General features: G+C 41.6%; 1 protein-coding gene across 2 annotated transcripts; it reads left to right on the forward strand.

Moving 5' to 3' along the window:
- Nucleotides 1-426: 426 nt before the first annotated feature.
- On the forward strand, nt 427-15,278 carry LOC125767582 (elongation of very long chain fatty acids protein 7-like). Of its 2 annotated transcripts, none has more exons than XM_049434308.1 (6): nt 427-2,077; nt 12,290-12,480; nt 12,548-12,628; nt 12,695-12,857; nt 13,436-13,560; nt 14,221-15,278. In XM_049434308.1, exons 1-6 carry the CDS (start codon nt 1,936-1,938, stop codon nt 14,794-14,796), a joined length of 1,278 nt encoding a protein of 425 aa, XP_049290265.1. In that variant the 5' UTR covers nt 427-1,935; the 3' UTR covers nt 14,797-15,278. The 2 variants fall into 2 exon arrangements, with proteins under 2 accessions (XP_049290265.1, XP_049290264.1); XM_049434307.1 differs by lacking the exon at nt 427-2,077 and adding an exon at nt 9,949-10,937.
- Nucleotides 15,279-16,979: the final 1,701 nt, after the last annotated feature.

Below are 16,979 nucleotides of genomic sequence, written 5' to 3' on the forward strand. Positions count from 1 at the left end.
CCTGCTTGGGTCAACGCTATACAGGTTGGAATGTTACAAAGCTGGCCTAGTTTAGGTGAATATTTACATTTTTGTTGACACGGTCGTTTCACCTGCAAATGGTCTTAAATGTGGATGCACTGTTTGAAAAAAAAACACCTGTTAATAATAATAATGACGTATGAAAACAAAGAATTTGTTTTTGTGATACAAAAAGCTGCTGATGGGACAGGAAAATCGAACAGCGCTCGATCGATTGAAGCGCTGGTGGCATGTTTCGCCGAGGGCTTGAGAATGGCGCGATCGCTTTCGTAAAGGTGGAACGGTAAAGGTGCGTTATCGTTTTATCGTGCTTTTCAAATATGCAACGAAAAGTTTATGGAATAGCGAAACTGTTTTAAAACAATTTATGTATGCCATTATTAGGAAATATTTTTTTTTAGTTTTTAGTAGAAATCGCTAGCTAGTTAGTGTTGAAAATAGGTTGCAAGACTGAAACAATCAGATGTTAAAATTAATTATTAAAAATCTTTTTCTGAAAGCACTTAAAGACACTTTTCACATTCTTCCCACAAAGGGGTTGATAGGGCGATCGCGGGTGGGGATGGAATAGGCACGATCAGCATAAGGTTTTGCATGTATGGGCAGTGTGGCCGGTGGTTGCCTAATGATCGACCACCCGGTTACACACCACAATGGATCGCTGCCCTACTACGACCACTATACACTAGCTTCACTGTCTCCGAAGGACAATCGCTGAAACTTGGACGAACTTGCGTTGATCTCACCAACCAAAGCTCTTTTCCCTCTCTCCCTCTATCACACACAAACACATAGAGACATACCAACTCCATTCGATCTTCGATTCGGGCGAGCTTTCGCTTCTCGGGCATCTCGGGTCGAACATCATCAACAAATCACATATTTGTTGTCTAACGAACGCGTACCGCTTTGGCGGTGTGCGTTTTGCTTACAGACCCCTTAGATCCAAACCCCGGGGTGGTGGATGGCTCGCGAAAGCTTTGTATTTTGTCACACCGTGCCAGCGTTACCGTTTGCGCGGACGGATCTTTGTGTGCGTCCGTAAGGAATCGTTTCGTGCAGCAGCCACCGATCGATCGTGTACATCTCTGTCGCAAGATCGTCTAGCACGGCTGTTACCGCATCCGCACCGGTGCGACCACGGCGTGTAAGAGGAAGGGAGGGTTTTTGGGGTGGGCCCTGCCAAATTTTTCCGTTTTCGGTGACAGACCGAGCTAGAGCCGATTTTGTTTTTTTTTTTTGGTTTGTTGTGGGGAGTAGCAACACCCGAAGGAGTTGCGCTACGGTTCGTACCGCTGGTCAGTTGCTGGTGTTTTGTCGTGTGGGACGGTCGAGTCGCGCGATCGTTTTGATTTTGCTGGGTACCGTCCACAGCATGCCGTCCATCGATCGGTTACGGTGACTTTTCAAAGGAAGAAGAAACAAAAAGGAAGAAGAAACACGGATATCAGTGGGTGCGTTTTCCTGTTTGTGTTTGTATGTGGGTACGTTGGAGTGTGTGTGATCGGTCCCCGATTTTTATTTTGTTGGTAGATAACATAAAAGATGTCCAGCTCGACTGTTACGTATGGGATGGACTTTATTAGACAACAACTAGGTCAACGCAAATGTTGAACAAAATATAGGCCAATCGTCCTATATGCTTTCTACGAGCAAAAGTTCAAAGTGTATCTTCCTTCGGTCGGTGATTTTTATCGAAGCGATCGCTACGCTAGGGGCTTTCAAAGTGACCAAATTTGCCCCTTAAAGTTAGCCCCGAAAATCTATCGAAAACGGGTGACTTACAGGGCATACTGGAAGAACATCCACGGGGCAGCAAGAGAAAAAAGAAACAAGTTCCACGTCACACCATCACCTTCCGTTCTGTGAGCACGTGAAAATTGTGAGCAGCAGTACAACCAAACGCAACCAAACATGAGCGTCGCGGACAACTTTACCGACTTCTATTCCGGCACATCGTTCGTCTTTCGGATGGCGGTGGACGAGTACAACAGTGAGCGCAACTGGACCGGCCTTATCGATCGCTACTGGTTGATCGTGGAGGAACTGATCGCTGGTAAGTCACCGACATCAACGGGCAAAACCGTACGCAGGTGGAGCGCTTGGCTGCTTTGCCATGCTTCCATGCCTATTTGGATTTGCATCGAACGACGTAATTATCGGGCAGCCTTCCACCATCTCGCGGCCTCGAGGTATTGAACAATCAGCCGGGTGTTTTTTTTTTCACTGTCTTCACCAGCTTCACTAGACCCGGTACGCCTCGTGCGGTGAAGCGTTAGGGCGCATTAGGCTGAGCAAATTATAGTGATTCGCATTGGTCGTAGGGTTTGATGAAGGCTGTCCACCATCACCATTCGGTGTCACTTTTTCACAACTACTTTGCGTTTGTTGGCTGGATGATAAAACCTAAGCTTTAAGGTTTGCAGAAAAGATCAACGCTTTGTTTGTGAGTCATAACGCGCAGAAATGAACTACTGGAAGCGATAGACTGAAGTTATTGGGTGTGGTTGTTTTGGTGAAAGATGGCAGTATTTTTTTTTCTTCTTGCTTTTATCCTAAATCCACTTTCAAACAGCTTCTCGAGAACCAGTTTCACGAGTTTGTCTTCGTAATAGCACGGCTCTATAAAAACGTCATAATCGGCTTGGTATTTAGAAGAATTCGAGAAAAAGATTCATTCTTTATGAGTATCAAAAAATCGATACTATTCGTTCACCAAATTGGCGAATCATTTTTAAGAATTTTTGCATACAAGAAACATCCTTGCCAGATGGTTAAACTTGAACCAAATTCTACACCCAATTCGCCGGATGTCTAAGAGCGAAGAAAATGCATTGAAAAGCGCCAATACATTCCAAGCGCCCATGATCCAAATGTACACGGAAACGGCCGAAAAGCTACAAAAGGAGGCCATATAGCCACCGGCCAACTTAGAATCTACGTATCAAAAACCACGGTTGGCACGGTTTTCCGAACGGTTTCGTTCGGCGCATAAAACAAGTGATTAGAAATCGTTAAAAAACAGCCCCAGCTGGAGGTCAATCTTGTGCGGCGGAACTGCGGTACGGTAAAGACCACAGAGACGAGAATTCTTTATCCTCTCCTTGCATGAAAGACCTTCAGCGGCGTCGATGCATTAAAATGGGCGTCCGATCTAAAGTCTTTAACTTTGTCAACGATGATCACAGCGCGCGATGATTATTGTGGGAGATCGTCCGTTTGTGCGTCCGTGGTTGTTTGCTATTTTTGTTCGAGGTTAGGTAAAGATCAGTTGATTGTGAAGAGCATGCAAAACACTTCCTGCTGAATGGATGGAAGGCTTTTGTCGTGAAGATTGTTGGGATCATTTGCAAACTGGTGCGCGTACGCAGTATTGTAATGAGTGGTGTTTTAGGCCTTGTTTTACTTACGAAGCAAAAGATTAACCGGAATTTAATTGTATGCGTTAATTATCTGTGAAATTGTTTGCTTATTGTATTGTTGGGAAAAGATAAAAAAAAACGTTGTCATTTAACGTGGGTTAGATACAGCGGAAATAGAAATTGAACTTATTAACTAGGGAAGACATGTTAATTATCTTTTGTTTTTACTTTTTACTTTTTGAGTAATTAATCATTTATTCACTCAGTTCTATTACTTAGTGAATTTATTAAAATAGTGCATAATTCAATTTAATTTTGTAACAACACAACGTACCTCTTATTGTATTTGTATTTGATTTGTTTGGTAAAAATTATTTGCATGAAGAGTTTAACAAAGAAACCTATAAAACTAAACTTATAAGCTAAAACTGGCCTAGTGATTTAAGTCATACGTAATACGCAATTTAAGAAAACGGAATTTAAGAAACAGGAACTATAACTGAAACGATGTTCGAGAATCGTGAATCTTTTGGGGATCTTTGTGGTCCAGTATAAAAGTGTATCTTTAGAACTTCTTGTATAGGAAATATTTAATTTTTTAGAATAACAATGGTTTTATTATTAACACTAGAACTACCCGATCATTTATTTTCACTAAAACGTTTCATTTTTTTTTTCAATTTATCATTTTTAAACTTTCACAAAGTAGTAGATTCATGGTTTTCACTTATCTATTCTGCACTACGATCTTTTATAAAATATAAAATATTCTCCAGCTCCGCTAAATTGTTGAAAAAGTATCCAATAACGATAAACGCTTATAACGCTTGACGGTTCAGGTGTTACATCCTGTTATGAACTATTCAACATCTTCCAATCATATGTGAACGCACCAATAAAGACGGCTTTCGATTGATCAAATAAGATCATCAAACTGATGCAACGATTAATAGATCGACAAAAAAGATCAAACAAATACTTTGCATAGAAAAGCGACCCACAATCGGATGGTGGCAACGTAGCGCTTATGCTCACTGATCCGCCTGCTATACGCTCCACTAAAGCGGTCAGACTAAATGGTAGCTTTAACAACATTCCTCACATCAGGAAGCGATCGAAAGCGTACGAGTCACTACCTGCTTTGGATCTGCAGCGACGATGGTGATGGTGGCAACGACAGCTTCCAACGCACAATTTGGCCGTTATCTCACAAAGTCGACCTTCACCCAGAAAAGAAAAAAGAAAATCAATTCCTGAGGCCTACCCGTACACTCTCCCATTCACTACCCCTCTCTCTTTTTTACCCCTTTTTCCCACTGATGATACTGCGTCTTCGCAGTGTTCGTTGCACCGGCAAACCCATTGCGTGATGGGATCGGGGCCAGTGTATGTTGCGAGTGGTCGTACGTTACAGCACCACCAGGTTTTTTGGAATATATGCGTTTGATTCGCTTAGTTTGGCACGTGGAAACGGGAGTTGGAAGTGGTAGAAGGGACGGAGACCGTCTCGTCGGATTGAGGAGATGTTGTGGTTTTTTTTTGTAATTTGTTTTTCCTTCGCCTCGTTTTCTTCTCTCTCGAATACCTTCCAAAGCATGAACGATTGGTAGCCACCTTCGTTGGTGGTGCCTTATTAGAGGGTGGCAGGCAAATGTTGCATTGTGGGCAGATTTAGTTTTGCTTTCGACTAGCAATACTGTCGCAGCAAACAATAAATAATAGAGAGAAAAAAAAACTAAAGTATAACAGAATCGATACCAAACAAAAAAAAGGGAGGGAAAGGAAAAAGGGCACATCGGTGTATCGATTGGCCTGATTAAGCGTATAGCTTATTTTTCTCTCCCCCATTTTGATCGCAAGCAGGACAACTTGAATCGCGGGAGAGAAAAAAAAAATGATGTAAACAAAACAAAATGCAACTGCTGCAATTATGCATAAAACGCTACCAAGCAGGTCGTTTAAAACAAGCAACACGTTCACCTACGAAACCGGTTAACGTTTGGAAGAAAAGAAACGTTTGAAAATAGGGACCTGTTTAAATAGAGAAAAGGGCCCCCTAAAATATTGGTCATCTTCAAAACATGAATTTTAAAATAAAGGTTACATGATGATGCGTTAGCAGGTCCCGACACCTGCCACCAACCAGATAAGGGCGTGTGATCATTGCAACATGGTGTGTGGTAACAACCGTCAAACAAATGGACTGTTCTACCTTGAGCCCTATCCTCGCAGGTGATCTTGTGATGATCGTTTTTGTTTCCATTTTTTCAAATATATCTTGTTTTTGTTTGTGTGTGTGTGTTTAAATGTATTTATCTTTCTACTGTGCTTTTGGCAAGATTGAAAAAAAGGTCCAATGATTACGCTTCTATCGATCAGTGGTTAACCTTCCGGGTTCGATAGATGGGTATCCAAATTCTGAAAATGCTCAAACATTAGCTTATATTCAAATATCATTTCCGTCTTTCGGTGCGGAACAAGGGTGGTAGGCTACCACCGGTGTCGTCATGTTTACCTTCCCCAATGAGAATGATGATAATGGTGATGGTCGGTGATGGTCTAGGCGTAACGGCAACAATCCCAGGAAAGCATACGTTGCCATTGAACTTATGATAATGAACCGATTCGTTTGCTTATATTTCAAGAGTATATTGCTGTTGCAATCGGTACACCGACACGCACTAGTGGGGCTTAATGTGGCCCATTTCAACAGCCGAATGGTTCAGCCTTATGTGATTCATTTGGTTTAGCAATTGAAGAAATTAATTTTAAAATCATAATTAAAATTATACAAATAAGGTCGAATTGCTAAAGGCGACAATAAAAAAGTATAAAATAAACATTGCATAAGCACTTTTTTTCGTTCATTTAGTAGTTTAGACACATGTGTGTTAAAGTAGGTTCAAACACTAAACAGGTTCACTTTCTCTGGATATATTCCAGTTAGGTCAAAACCAGGAAACACAATCGAATAACATGCACAAAACCTGTAGGTGGGTTTTTCGTGTAGCTGGTTGCCAAAAATTCACTACCATTTGCTTCAATAGGCAATAAGAAAAAACAAATAAAGTAGGTAAAACTAACACCTTGCAAAAGTAAAATGTTATGCCTGGAACTAGCAATCCAGTTGCCGCTATAGTATAATGGGGCCCAGCAGCATGATCTCGATTAGACAACCGAAACCGTGGACGTAATCATGCTCGATTGATCGGTGTTTCTACAGTTTCTCACCCGGGCCCCGGGAAAGAAAGAAAGAACTGAAGGGAATACGGCCACCGAAAGACGAAGAAATCAAACAAGCTGAGACGCCATCTGAGCGTACCATTATTGTGCAATTAGACGTGCCAGACGTCTCGAGCCAGCACGCCAGTCAATCGAATTTGAATGCCGTTGAATGCGAAGGTGCAATAAGCAGACAAAACGCCTTGAACCCTACGAGGACCCTTTGGTGGATGCTGTACAGTGACCTTCGCCAAATGCGTGGACTTTACAGTTGCGGGTGCACTTGAAGTGGCGTTCTCCCGCCACTCATTACCCGCACTTGCGTTGTAAGCTTTGAAGCATAATTTCAATGTTCATGACCATGGGTGAAGAGTTGCGCAGTTGTGGTACCGTTCGTACGAAAAAAAGCAAAAACTCTCTCCCCACTTCCATTACGTTCGTCGCCGCTATGCACGTTGGAATCTTTCGTCGAAGTTGATCTCTCGAGCGTCGATTAAATTGCGCAACGCAGCCGCAGACGCATGGCCGCTGGCAATGCGGATAGGATTGGTGGTACCGTTGTGACCGTACACTCTCCCTTTCTTTCTCATTCGTGTATGCATGAAACACGCACACACACACACACACATAGGGGCACAACGGCAACATAAAAGCGTTACCACGCTTCTACGAACGGTCGACGGTGAGTGAATGAATGAAAGTAAAATTGAACTGCCGAACCGATTACGAGAGTTTGAAATTGGAGAGATGGAACGTATATTTGTTGTTGCTGTTGTTGTGGGGTTGCTTGTTGGAGCTCCGTCCCACAAATCAACAATCCCGCAGACGGCTTATGCCAAACATTGCAAAAGCTCACCTGACGTAGGTACGCGCCTGCGGTACACTGCATGTGAACCTGAAGAATACGATGACGTTGCACTTGAATTTGTAGCCGGGTGTACAGCACACTTACTCACCAATCCGGTTTTTGCGGTTGTACACACAGCAAATGTGCCGGAATCACATTTTAATGCATGCTGTACACTCTCGGTTTCATGATCATTACCACCGCCAACCGGGTGGGTCAATTACGGTATGATTCCATACAAATTCCCTGTCGGATTTTTTTTTCTTCTCTCGCTCCTCCCCGGTACTAACGGGTAGGTATGTTTGCGTGTGTACTTTATGGCGATTAGATGCGGTACTTGTGCCGGTACGCTGTAAAGCGGGTAAATGCGTACGAGCACGTGCTTGTTTGCGGTCAGCTTCTGTTGTCGATCGTTTCCTGATTGACGGGTGTTGTTACACGCGGTATACAAATGTTCGAGATGGCGTTAAGAAATTATTTATTTAAACGATAAATTAACATCTGAAACTCAGATGCATATTATGAGAAATTAATTTCGGAAGATTGTTGACTAGAAATAATATTAAGCTTGTTAGCAATACAGGGTTAGGTGTGGAAGAATATCAACAACCACCAATTGTCGCCGGTTTAGAGGTATACATTGAACCTGTTGGTGTACAACAAGATCCCAAGTAAATCCTGTACGTCAAGCCTTCATTTTGTTTTATTCAGTTTTATAAGAAAAAATATTGAATTTCGCTAAAGGCTTATTTAAAAAATATATTAACATTTAATTTCCTTGTTATTGAAGTAGGTTTTCCTTTACCGAAAACAATTTCTATTAGCAGTTAAAAAATATCCGGAAACCCTGTAATCCCCCTTTGTAAATAATGAAAGAAACACATTGCAGAAGGTTATTAGTTTACTTCATTAGTTTGAGAAGTATGATTGAACAATTTTTTTGTACAAAACCATTATAAAATAAAATTACTTCTTCGTAGTATATGTTTAGCCAAATAAGTTAGATTTTGTCAAGAAAAAAAAATATTTGTCTTGTCTTACGTTTCACTACGTGCTGTAATGTTGCGTCTCGTCACATCAAATCACACTCGTTGTTTGTTATCTTGTTTACAGTCCTTCGTTTGTAGACGTGATAGTGCCCAAGGTTCATTTATGTGCAAACTTATTACTGGAGAGATAGACGCGCCAAAACTGTTAGCTCGTATAAACATCAATGTGACACCTAGAATGTTTCCGAAAGTTACTGAATACTTAGGACTGACCAAACAAGACGAACATACAGTGACAACGATCCGATGACGGCACTTAAACTCAACCTTTACTTTATGACAATTTTGACTGCCGCCTTTCGAAGAATTTTTAACCAAGCTGACTCCCTTCCCCGTGTGATTGTACTCAAGGCAAGTCAAGTCAAGTATGGTCAATATATGATCAATCTGTGCAACCGATCCCTTTACACATATTAACTATTACAAATACAAATCTAAACTCTGGCTCTGGCTTCAAAATTATTTGAAATTTAAATTTAAATTATAATTTCAATTGATGCTGTGTATCTCAGAACCAGAATGTTTGGTAATTTAAAACGTTTTCTACAGGTGATTTGATGTTATTGTAGAGTTCTGATTAACAAACTAAATTATTTAAAGTCACGCCTTAAAGACGGTTCGATTGTGTAACTCGAATTAGTACTCGGTTAGAAGAAATCGGTAGTTCAATTATTCAAACTGTACGTTACCTTTTATTTTGTATTCTCGGCCACAAGTAACACTTAGTTTCAATTGTTCAACTATCCCCTATTGTATCGTTAATCCACCCGAGAGGTGCCGCTACGAGAAGAACTAAATTGATCGTTTTATTTCCGAGAAATTTCCTCACACACCTCAGGGCAGGTCAGCTCTGGATAATCTTCTTGATGGAAGTGGAATTTCATAAACTACATCAAGCAGCAATAACACAACAAAGGACGTCATCAGTGACGCTTTCCGGCAGTAGCACCTTTGCAATTACCCTTCATCAAAGCATTACGGAATTGGATTTATTACGGGGAAAACTACAATGGCAACCGAAAGAAGTCGATTTTAAGTGAAGCAAAGTGAAGCTTTATCAGTGCTGTATGCGAGCTTTTAAATCACTATTGAATGCGGGAGTAACGTGTAGAAAACTTAACTTTTCGTTTTGCACTCTACACAGTTCAACATAAACACGCCATCATACGAACAGATGAATTATCTTAATCATTTTATAATACAATAATTAATTGCACTCAATTGTACACCGCTCAAGCACAAATCACTCGCACGATCGTAAATCACTTTTCAGCTCACTAAATTCCAAACACCCGCAGTTCAACGCAGCAGTGCGAAAAGCTTTACGACCGAACCAAAAACCAAACGTCCACTGAATGTGGTTTCGTTACGAAATAGTTAACCGTACATTGGTTTCACAATTTTACCGAAGGTGTTTACATGCTTTGCTGCACACTTTAGAACGACCCGGGCTGGACGTTCTAATCGATGGATTACCATAGACATTTGGTTCGGTTTACGGGGGTGGTTTTTTTTTGCTCCAAAAGTTATTCTCTATCTTCCATCTTGTTCCCCTTGTCATGCGTCAGCCGCCCTGAAATGCGTTCAACCGGAATCGTCCTCAGAACGGTACGGTTATGTTTTCTATTTTCCGCTCGACCACCCAAAAGCAACCCCTTCGCATACTCATCCTCGATCGCGATAATGAAGTTAAGGGTGATCGTTGGTTTGGAGCTTCTGCACACGAAATGCACATTGAGCTGCTGCTGCTGCTGCATTCATGCATTCAAGTTCAAGCACGGCACCCCCGACAAGCGCAAGGGTAGAAAGCTTGCGAAAGCTTCCATTCCGTGGTCCAGGGTCCGGTTGTTTGTTTTGGTTTCTGGTGTTGAATCTAGAGCAAGGGAAGCATGTGGGAAGGATTTTCTATGTGCGTGTCGATGCCGGTGCAGTTTGCTGCACGTGCATTACGCAATGTTCCGACCGGTAGCAGTGATGAATAATCGCATTTTTGTTTGTGGCCATTGATGGAAGGGGAAGTTGTGGTTCTATTTTGGCCGCTTTTTTGTACGCGTTCTAATGGAGATGGTACCGAAGGGCTTCGGTGCGATAAGTTTGGCACTTTGCTATAATAAGTTCTTACGCACCGTGCAAAGGATTCAGTGTACCGTTCTTGATGGAAGCGTAAGGAACTTACTGATCGCAAGACAAACGCAGTGTGGTTTTTGCTCAGTGTCGGAAAAAGTGCTCGTTGTTGGTGTGCTTTATCGAGTGCTTAGTGGCTGCGAAACAATATGGATGTATCGGCGCAAATAGTTGCGTCTTCGGCTGAATTGTACACTCCGGTTGATATGATTAAATCGGAGGTATTGCTCACGATGGATGACTACTTTCGTGGCAGCTCCATCCCGTCGCTGATTGCTCACTGGTGGCGTGCACTAGTGGAGCTGATTGCGGGTTAGTATATTCGCCGAGGATGCAGCGCAGGTGTGTCAGTGCACGCAAAGGGAAAGGGTCATAAAGTTGATGGTCTCGCTAGCGCATCTACTCTTGTACGTGATCTTCACGTTACAGTGGAATGATTAATGATGGGGTGGAGATAGGTGAAGGACCAGTCGGGTTTCTATCGACAGCCGCCGCTGCTGGTGTGAAGATCGCCTGATCATTAATCGAAGAACGTTGTTTGTGTGTTGAGTTTGTTAAAGGAATCGACCTACCAACGAGGTGTTATTGAAAAGTGTTGCAGCTTTTAATCGAAAAGCTTTGTCGTGTTGTTTGTAGACAGTAGAAGGTAGCATCAGACCTATTCGGATCGAAATCGAAACAGATGTTTTCATTCGCCGAGATATGTTTAGGGAGCGTCATCAGTGATTGAAGTTTAGGATAGTTGGGCAAAACACGTCACTTTAAGTTTTTAGTAGCTTAAAAAAATACCTGTTTTGGCAACACGATTTCAGCTTCTGAGTGCGCCAAAAATGTTGGTCTTTCGAAATTCCTTTTTAATTGGTTTAAAGAGATTTTTCTAAAAGTCCCTCTAAAGGAAGACAATAATATTGAAACAAATTTAATGTATCTTTAAGCTAAGAAAAGTAAACAATATTTAAGTAAACAATCTGGAACTTAGTTGAGCATAAGGCATTACATGTTTGAGTTTTTAAATAGTTGAATAGTGGGGTCTATGATACCTTTTACGAGTTTTCCTATAACCTCTGCTGCGATTTCCCTACAAACAGGCATGTTAAATTATCCTGTATAATCAAGAATATCTATTTTTATATAAACGATTTTGAATTTCGATAAATGTTGAATTAAACCTTTTTCCCAGTGGATGTGAAAAAAGTTCGGGCATAATTTTGGAATTAATTTTGGTGTTTTAAAAATTAAACTTTCCAACTTAAAGTTTCATATACTCAATTGACATATCTAATCTCTATATCTCCAGTATCTTAAAGTAAACAAAAGTGAGGTGAGTGAAATCAGTAGGCCTTGGTATTCTGGCTATCCTTGACTTTGTTTCCAGAATTACCAGAAGTAGCCAAATAGTCAGTTCTTGGTACGTTTCGGATAGGATTTGTTCTCAATTCCCAATATATTGAGGGAAACTATTGAGTTATCATTGAGTAATAAAATGTATTTCCATCTAAATAAAAGTGCACATCTTATCGGTAGAATATATTTACCTTAACAAAAGGTTTGAAATACCTTAAAAAACAATCTAAAGTTGAAGTTCTAACAGACTTAAAATTGTTTGATCGATCCGGCAATGATCCTAAATAATCTTAATTCCCTACGTTTACGGCTCGTTCCAGATCCCCGAGCGAAACAGCTTCCCTTCATGGACAATCCACTGCCGACGCTAGGCATGATCATCTGCTACCTCTTGTGGGTTCTCCTGATCGGTCCGATGTACATGCGCGACCGTAAGCCGATGGACTTGCGACGCGTGATCATCTTCTACAACCTGTTTCAGGTGCTCCTCAGTGGCTACATGTTCTACGAGGTAAGGTTGTTTTCCCAGCACCCCATTGAACCATTTGATGCAAATTGTGTTCTTCATTCTTTTCCAGCACCTGATGGCCGGTTGGGTGAGGGGTTACAGTTTAACGTGTCAAACGGTAGACTACACCGATAGTCCCCTTTCGAGAAGAGTAAGTAAAATCGAAAGATAAACGTGTAAAATAAAAACCATTTTTAAAACATTTAATCTCTTTCAGATGTTCAATCTCTGCTACGTGTACTATCTCTCGAAGCTGTCCGAGTTTGCCGACACGGTGTTCTTCGTTCTTCGTAAGAAGCAGTCCCAAATTACCGACCTGCACGTATATCACCATTCGCTTACACCGATGGAGGCCTGGATACTGACAAAATTCATTGCCGGTAGGTAATCGGTGACGCTTTTCTTCTTCTTCAATCCACAGCAGACAGGTGGGAATCTTGTAATCAAACCGAATGGGAAGACACAACAACAGAACAAAAGAGTCACCGTGTACAATTTCCGGACCAAAAATTGCAGCCCCATTTGGAAGCGTACCATTATTTATGAATTCCCGGCCATTGAATAATTGAAAATATTCCATCACGCACGATTTACCACCGGGGGCGGTGAGATGGAAAATTGATCGTGAAACGGGCATTGAATCGACCACAATAATGTTGCATTTGTTTCCGGCTGTCAAAAGCAATCAATGTCCGGCCGATTTGCCGAGTACAGCGACATCTGTCGTGGTGGGAAGAGATAAGAAGTACAACAACGCAAAAAAAAAACTTTGACCAAGCATAATTTCGGTTCACCGGAGGGCATTAAAGGGAAAATCTTTTGTGTATACCATTGAATCGGATAAGCATTAGAATGTGAAAAAAGAAGTTCCAATTTGTAACACAGCACCTAACACACATTAATCTTGTTTCTTTTCTTTCTCCCTCTCCCCGGTTTTGTCTGCGATGCGTAAAACCAGGTGGTAATGCGACGCTGCCGAACGTGATTAACAACTTCGTCCATGTGCTAATGTACTTCTACTACATGCTGTCGGCAATGGGATATAAAATCTGGTGGAAAAAATACATGACAGAAGTTCAAATTGTAAGTACCGCACCGGAGGTTAGGAGGGCCTAAATTTATGACTTGGGTGTGGTAGAACACCATTACACCGCCACCCCTTTCTTTCCTTGGGGTTGGGGGCGAAAAAAGAAGCGGGAATTAGCTGTTGATTGCTTGATTGGTGGGATAAAAGATTTAATGCGCTCGTTTTGATTCACTGACGTTTTGTTGCCTGTCTGATTATTGCTTTTGGAACACGGGTTTTACGCGTGAGGTGCGTTATGGAAATGTTTCGTACGGCGACGAGAGTTTATTAGCACGTTGTAAAACTCCCTTTGGGGGAAAGTTTGTTCCAAACTCTTCCTGCGTTCGTAATCAATTCAGTTACATCTTTTTTTAAATCTCGCTTAATGGCGTGTTGTCGTTTTGAATTTAATTTTACAATTACTTTTTTTGATCTTTTTTATTTCCGTTGGAAAGAATTTTTTTTTTTTGATTAATTTAAGAATAGAACACAATTGTAATGTTTTTACAATTTTCTTTCAAACGAATATCAAACAAGCAAAAAAAAGCGAGCTTTTAAAATAAACTAGAAAAAGTTTCTTTTTTAACATAATAAACTCACCTTCTCAATTCACTTTCCACTAGTAATTCAATAGCATTTTCGGAAAATAACTAATACATTTTTCGCCTTCTTCCTAGATTCAATTTGTTATCTGTATCGCGCACTGTATCAACGCTCTCGTCACCGGTTGTCCGTTCCCGCGCTTCATCACCACCCTGCTGCTTATCAACGCATCCATCTTTCTGGCACTGTTCATGAACTTCTATATCGAAAACTACAGGCGTAAATCGAAACCGGCAGCCAGCAAGCTGACCACCGACGGTACACCAACGATCGAACCAGCGAAGGATGTTTCCGGTGTCCAAGAGCTTCCGGCGGTGGAGGTATCCGATGTGGCAATGGTTGCGGCCATTACTAAACCAGACCAAAACACTCAGTCACTCAAGGACGATCCCGGTGCGGAACAGTCAGAAGACATCAACAATAACAGCAGCAGCCGGGTAGAGTTGGAAAAGAAACCAATGGACGAGACCGCGCTGGAGGGAAAGCCTGAACTGGAATGTGAAGGAAGTACCGTCGAGGAGGTAATCATGGAGACGGTGAAAGAGTACCCACCACAGGACACTAACGGACTGAGGCAACGAATAGTGCTGGAGACGGCCGAAGAAAGCCGAACGGGGTCAACAAAAATGGTGGAACTTGCAAGCGGTTGAGCACGCGGTTTCACAGCCGATGGGCCCCAACGCCTGCATAGTGTGTGTGTGTATGTGTGTGCGCGTGTAGATTTATGTATGGTTGAGTCGCATTTTATTTTTCTGTCTTTTTTTAAAAACACAAACACACACATGGAAACGAAAAGTCCGAACTAGGAAGATAGATCACTCAGTTTTAGTCAGTCCGTGCGTATACACGGCCGGGGGGAGGGTGTTCTTCCTATAAAATGGGGGATGATCGTGTTTCGTGTCCCATAGTCGGAAGTAAAGCAAATCTTTAACGAAAAAAAAACACAAGAAACAACCTTAGCAGTGTAAAAAGATAGCGAGCAAAACTGTATCTAAGAGCGAGCCATTTGCTGGACTGTGCGCGGTCCTTGTCCAGCTCGTTCCCGACGGATGAGCTTTAGCATTAAGTCAACGAAATGTGCGTGTGCGAGAGAAACAAGACACAAAATGCAGTAACACATCTTTAACGAAAACGGCGTCACGTTCTTGTACTTGTGTGCTTGGGTTTTCGGGGGGACTTCAAAAAGGGGGCAGGATTTTTTTCTCTCCAGTGCTCCACTTCGGTTAACGAGGTTCGCTTTTTTCCGCTCGGTACGATCGATGGATAAGTTTTGCATTTTGTCTGACAGGCGTATGCGGAAAGTGCTTTTTTCCATGTTTTATCGGCCACGTACGCCCTTCCGCTTACTTTCATTTTTCCCCTCAATCAAATACCAATCATGCTTAAGCTTGGAGTCGATCGCTCGCCGTTGCAAACGACCGTTGCATCCAACAATAACATTAACAGCAGCAGCAGCAGCAGAAACAACAATAACAAGCAGCGTCTCGTCTGAAGTGTTTTGTGCTTTTCAAACCATTACAAAACTCATTCTCAATTGTTCTTGATTTTTTTTCTCTCTTCTTTCTTCCTTGCCCATCACGGATCTATCAAGTACGATGAATCAGGCTGGCGAGCGAGGGAGTGCAATTTATCTTCACTCGCTTTCTCCATAAGCGTTGCATATTTCGAATACACTCGTCCATTTGGGTGGAGCTTTTTTTTTGCTACAGCTCATTTCAATGTGCTCCTTTGCCATTCTCTTCAAGGGTAGTTTTTTTTTGTAAAAAAAAAAACAAGAATTTCCACTTCCATTTTCAATTTTTATTACCCTTAGTGCAATGCTGCACGCCAAACTTTTCTTCCTAGTTTTTTTTTTGGTTTTGTTCCAAATTTTGCCAAACTTTTTGACGTAGCGTGAGAGAAAAATGCAGTGAAAAAAGCACCTTTTTTCCTGTAAGCACAAAGAAGAAGCATTTTTTGTTCTCTCGAGTGAACCTTTAAACCATATCCTTAATGGTGATGGGCGCTACACTTTATTTCAGCCAATTTTTTTTTTGCGTAACGATAGTTGCCTGCATCATGGGGCCTGCAATTGCACCATGTCCGTTTCGCACAATTGCATCCTTGTTGATTTCTTTCGGTTCGTTCTTACACCCGAAGTGTAAGCTATTTATCGCCAACCAGAGGCAGAAGCCAGAAATCGATCGGAAACTGATTGTTCTCTTGCGTCTATGCACCCCCCTTTTTCGACACCATTCATCAAGGGCCACTTCCAATTTGCCGTGCAGGAACAAAGTAGCAGGAACATCAAGCTGGAAGGAATGAGCTATTAGCCTTGATTTGTTCGCGTTTTTTTTACCATGGAATAAGCGAAAAAAATAGTCTTTTATGTTAGCAAAACGGTTTGCTATAATTATAGTAATTCCGAGAGATTTCTTCACTCGCTCAGGACAGGCTTTTAGTTAGAGAAAAATACGTTACTTAAAACAGATCGCAACTAATGCAACAGTACAATCAACATGGAATGGCCGTTCGTTAGCGATCGAAACGGTGATGACTGAAATATTCATTCTTTTCTTTCCAGAATAGAGTGTGATTATGATGGGTAAAATGCAAAAATAGTAAGTTGCTTCATCGAAACTGAAATAACAAGCTAAAAGTAGCCCACCCCAAAGAGTCATATTTTGCTGCTAGTAACTAATTTTGAATAAACATTTTAATCTGAAAAAGAAATGATGAACGATAGCGCAATGTTAAAAAATGCACCTTTATGTGGCTCATTAATCGTTGCTCAATAGGTACCGTGCTTTATGGCACTCGTGCGCTCATACTTTGCTGCAATTTATTTGTACAA

This window comes from Anopheles funestus, chromosome 3RL (assembly GCF_943734845.2).
Source record: "Anopheles funestus chromosome 3RL, idAnoFuneDA-416_04, whole genome shotgun sequence".
In the NCBI taxonomy this organism is placed as follows: domain Eukaryota; kingdom Metazoa; phylum Arthropoda; class Insecta; order Diptera; family Culicidae; genus Anopheles; species Anopheles funestus.

Bases quoted from the DNA above. Each gene is read 5' to 3' on its own strand.
- LOC125767582 (XM_049434307.1), top strand. From the start codon at position 10,775: ATGGATGTATCGGCGCAAATAGTTGCGTCTTCGGCTGAATTGTACACT. The intron at 10,938-12,289 runs GTTAGTATATTC...GGCTCGTTCCAG, and splicing joins ACTAGTGGAGCTGATTGCGG to ATCCCCGAGCGAAACAGCTT. The intron at 13,561-14,220 runs GTAAGTACCGCA...CCTTCTTCCTAG, and splicing joins ACATGACAGAAGTTCAAATT to ATTCAATTTGTTATCTGTAT.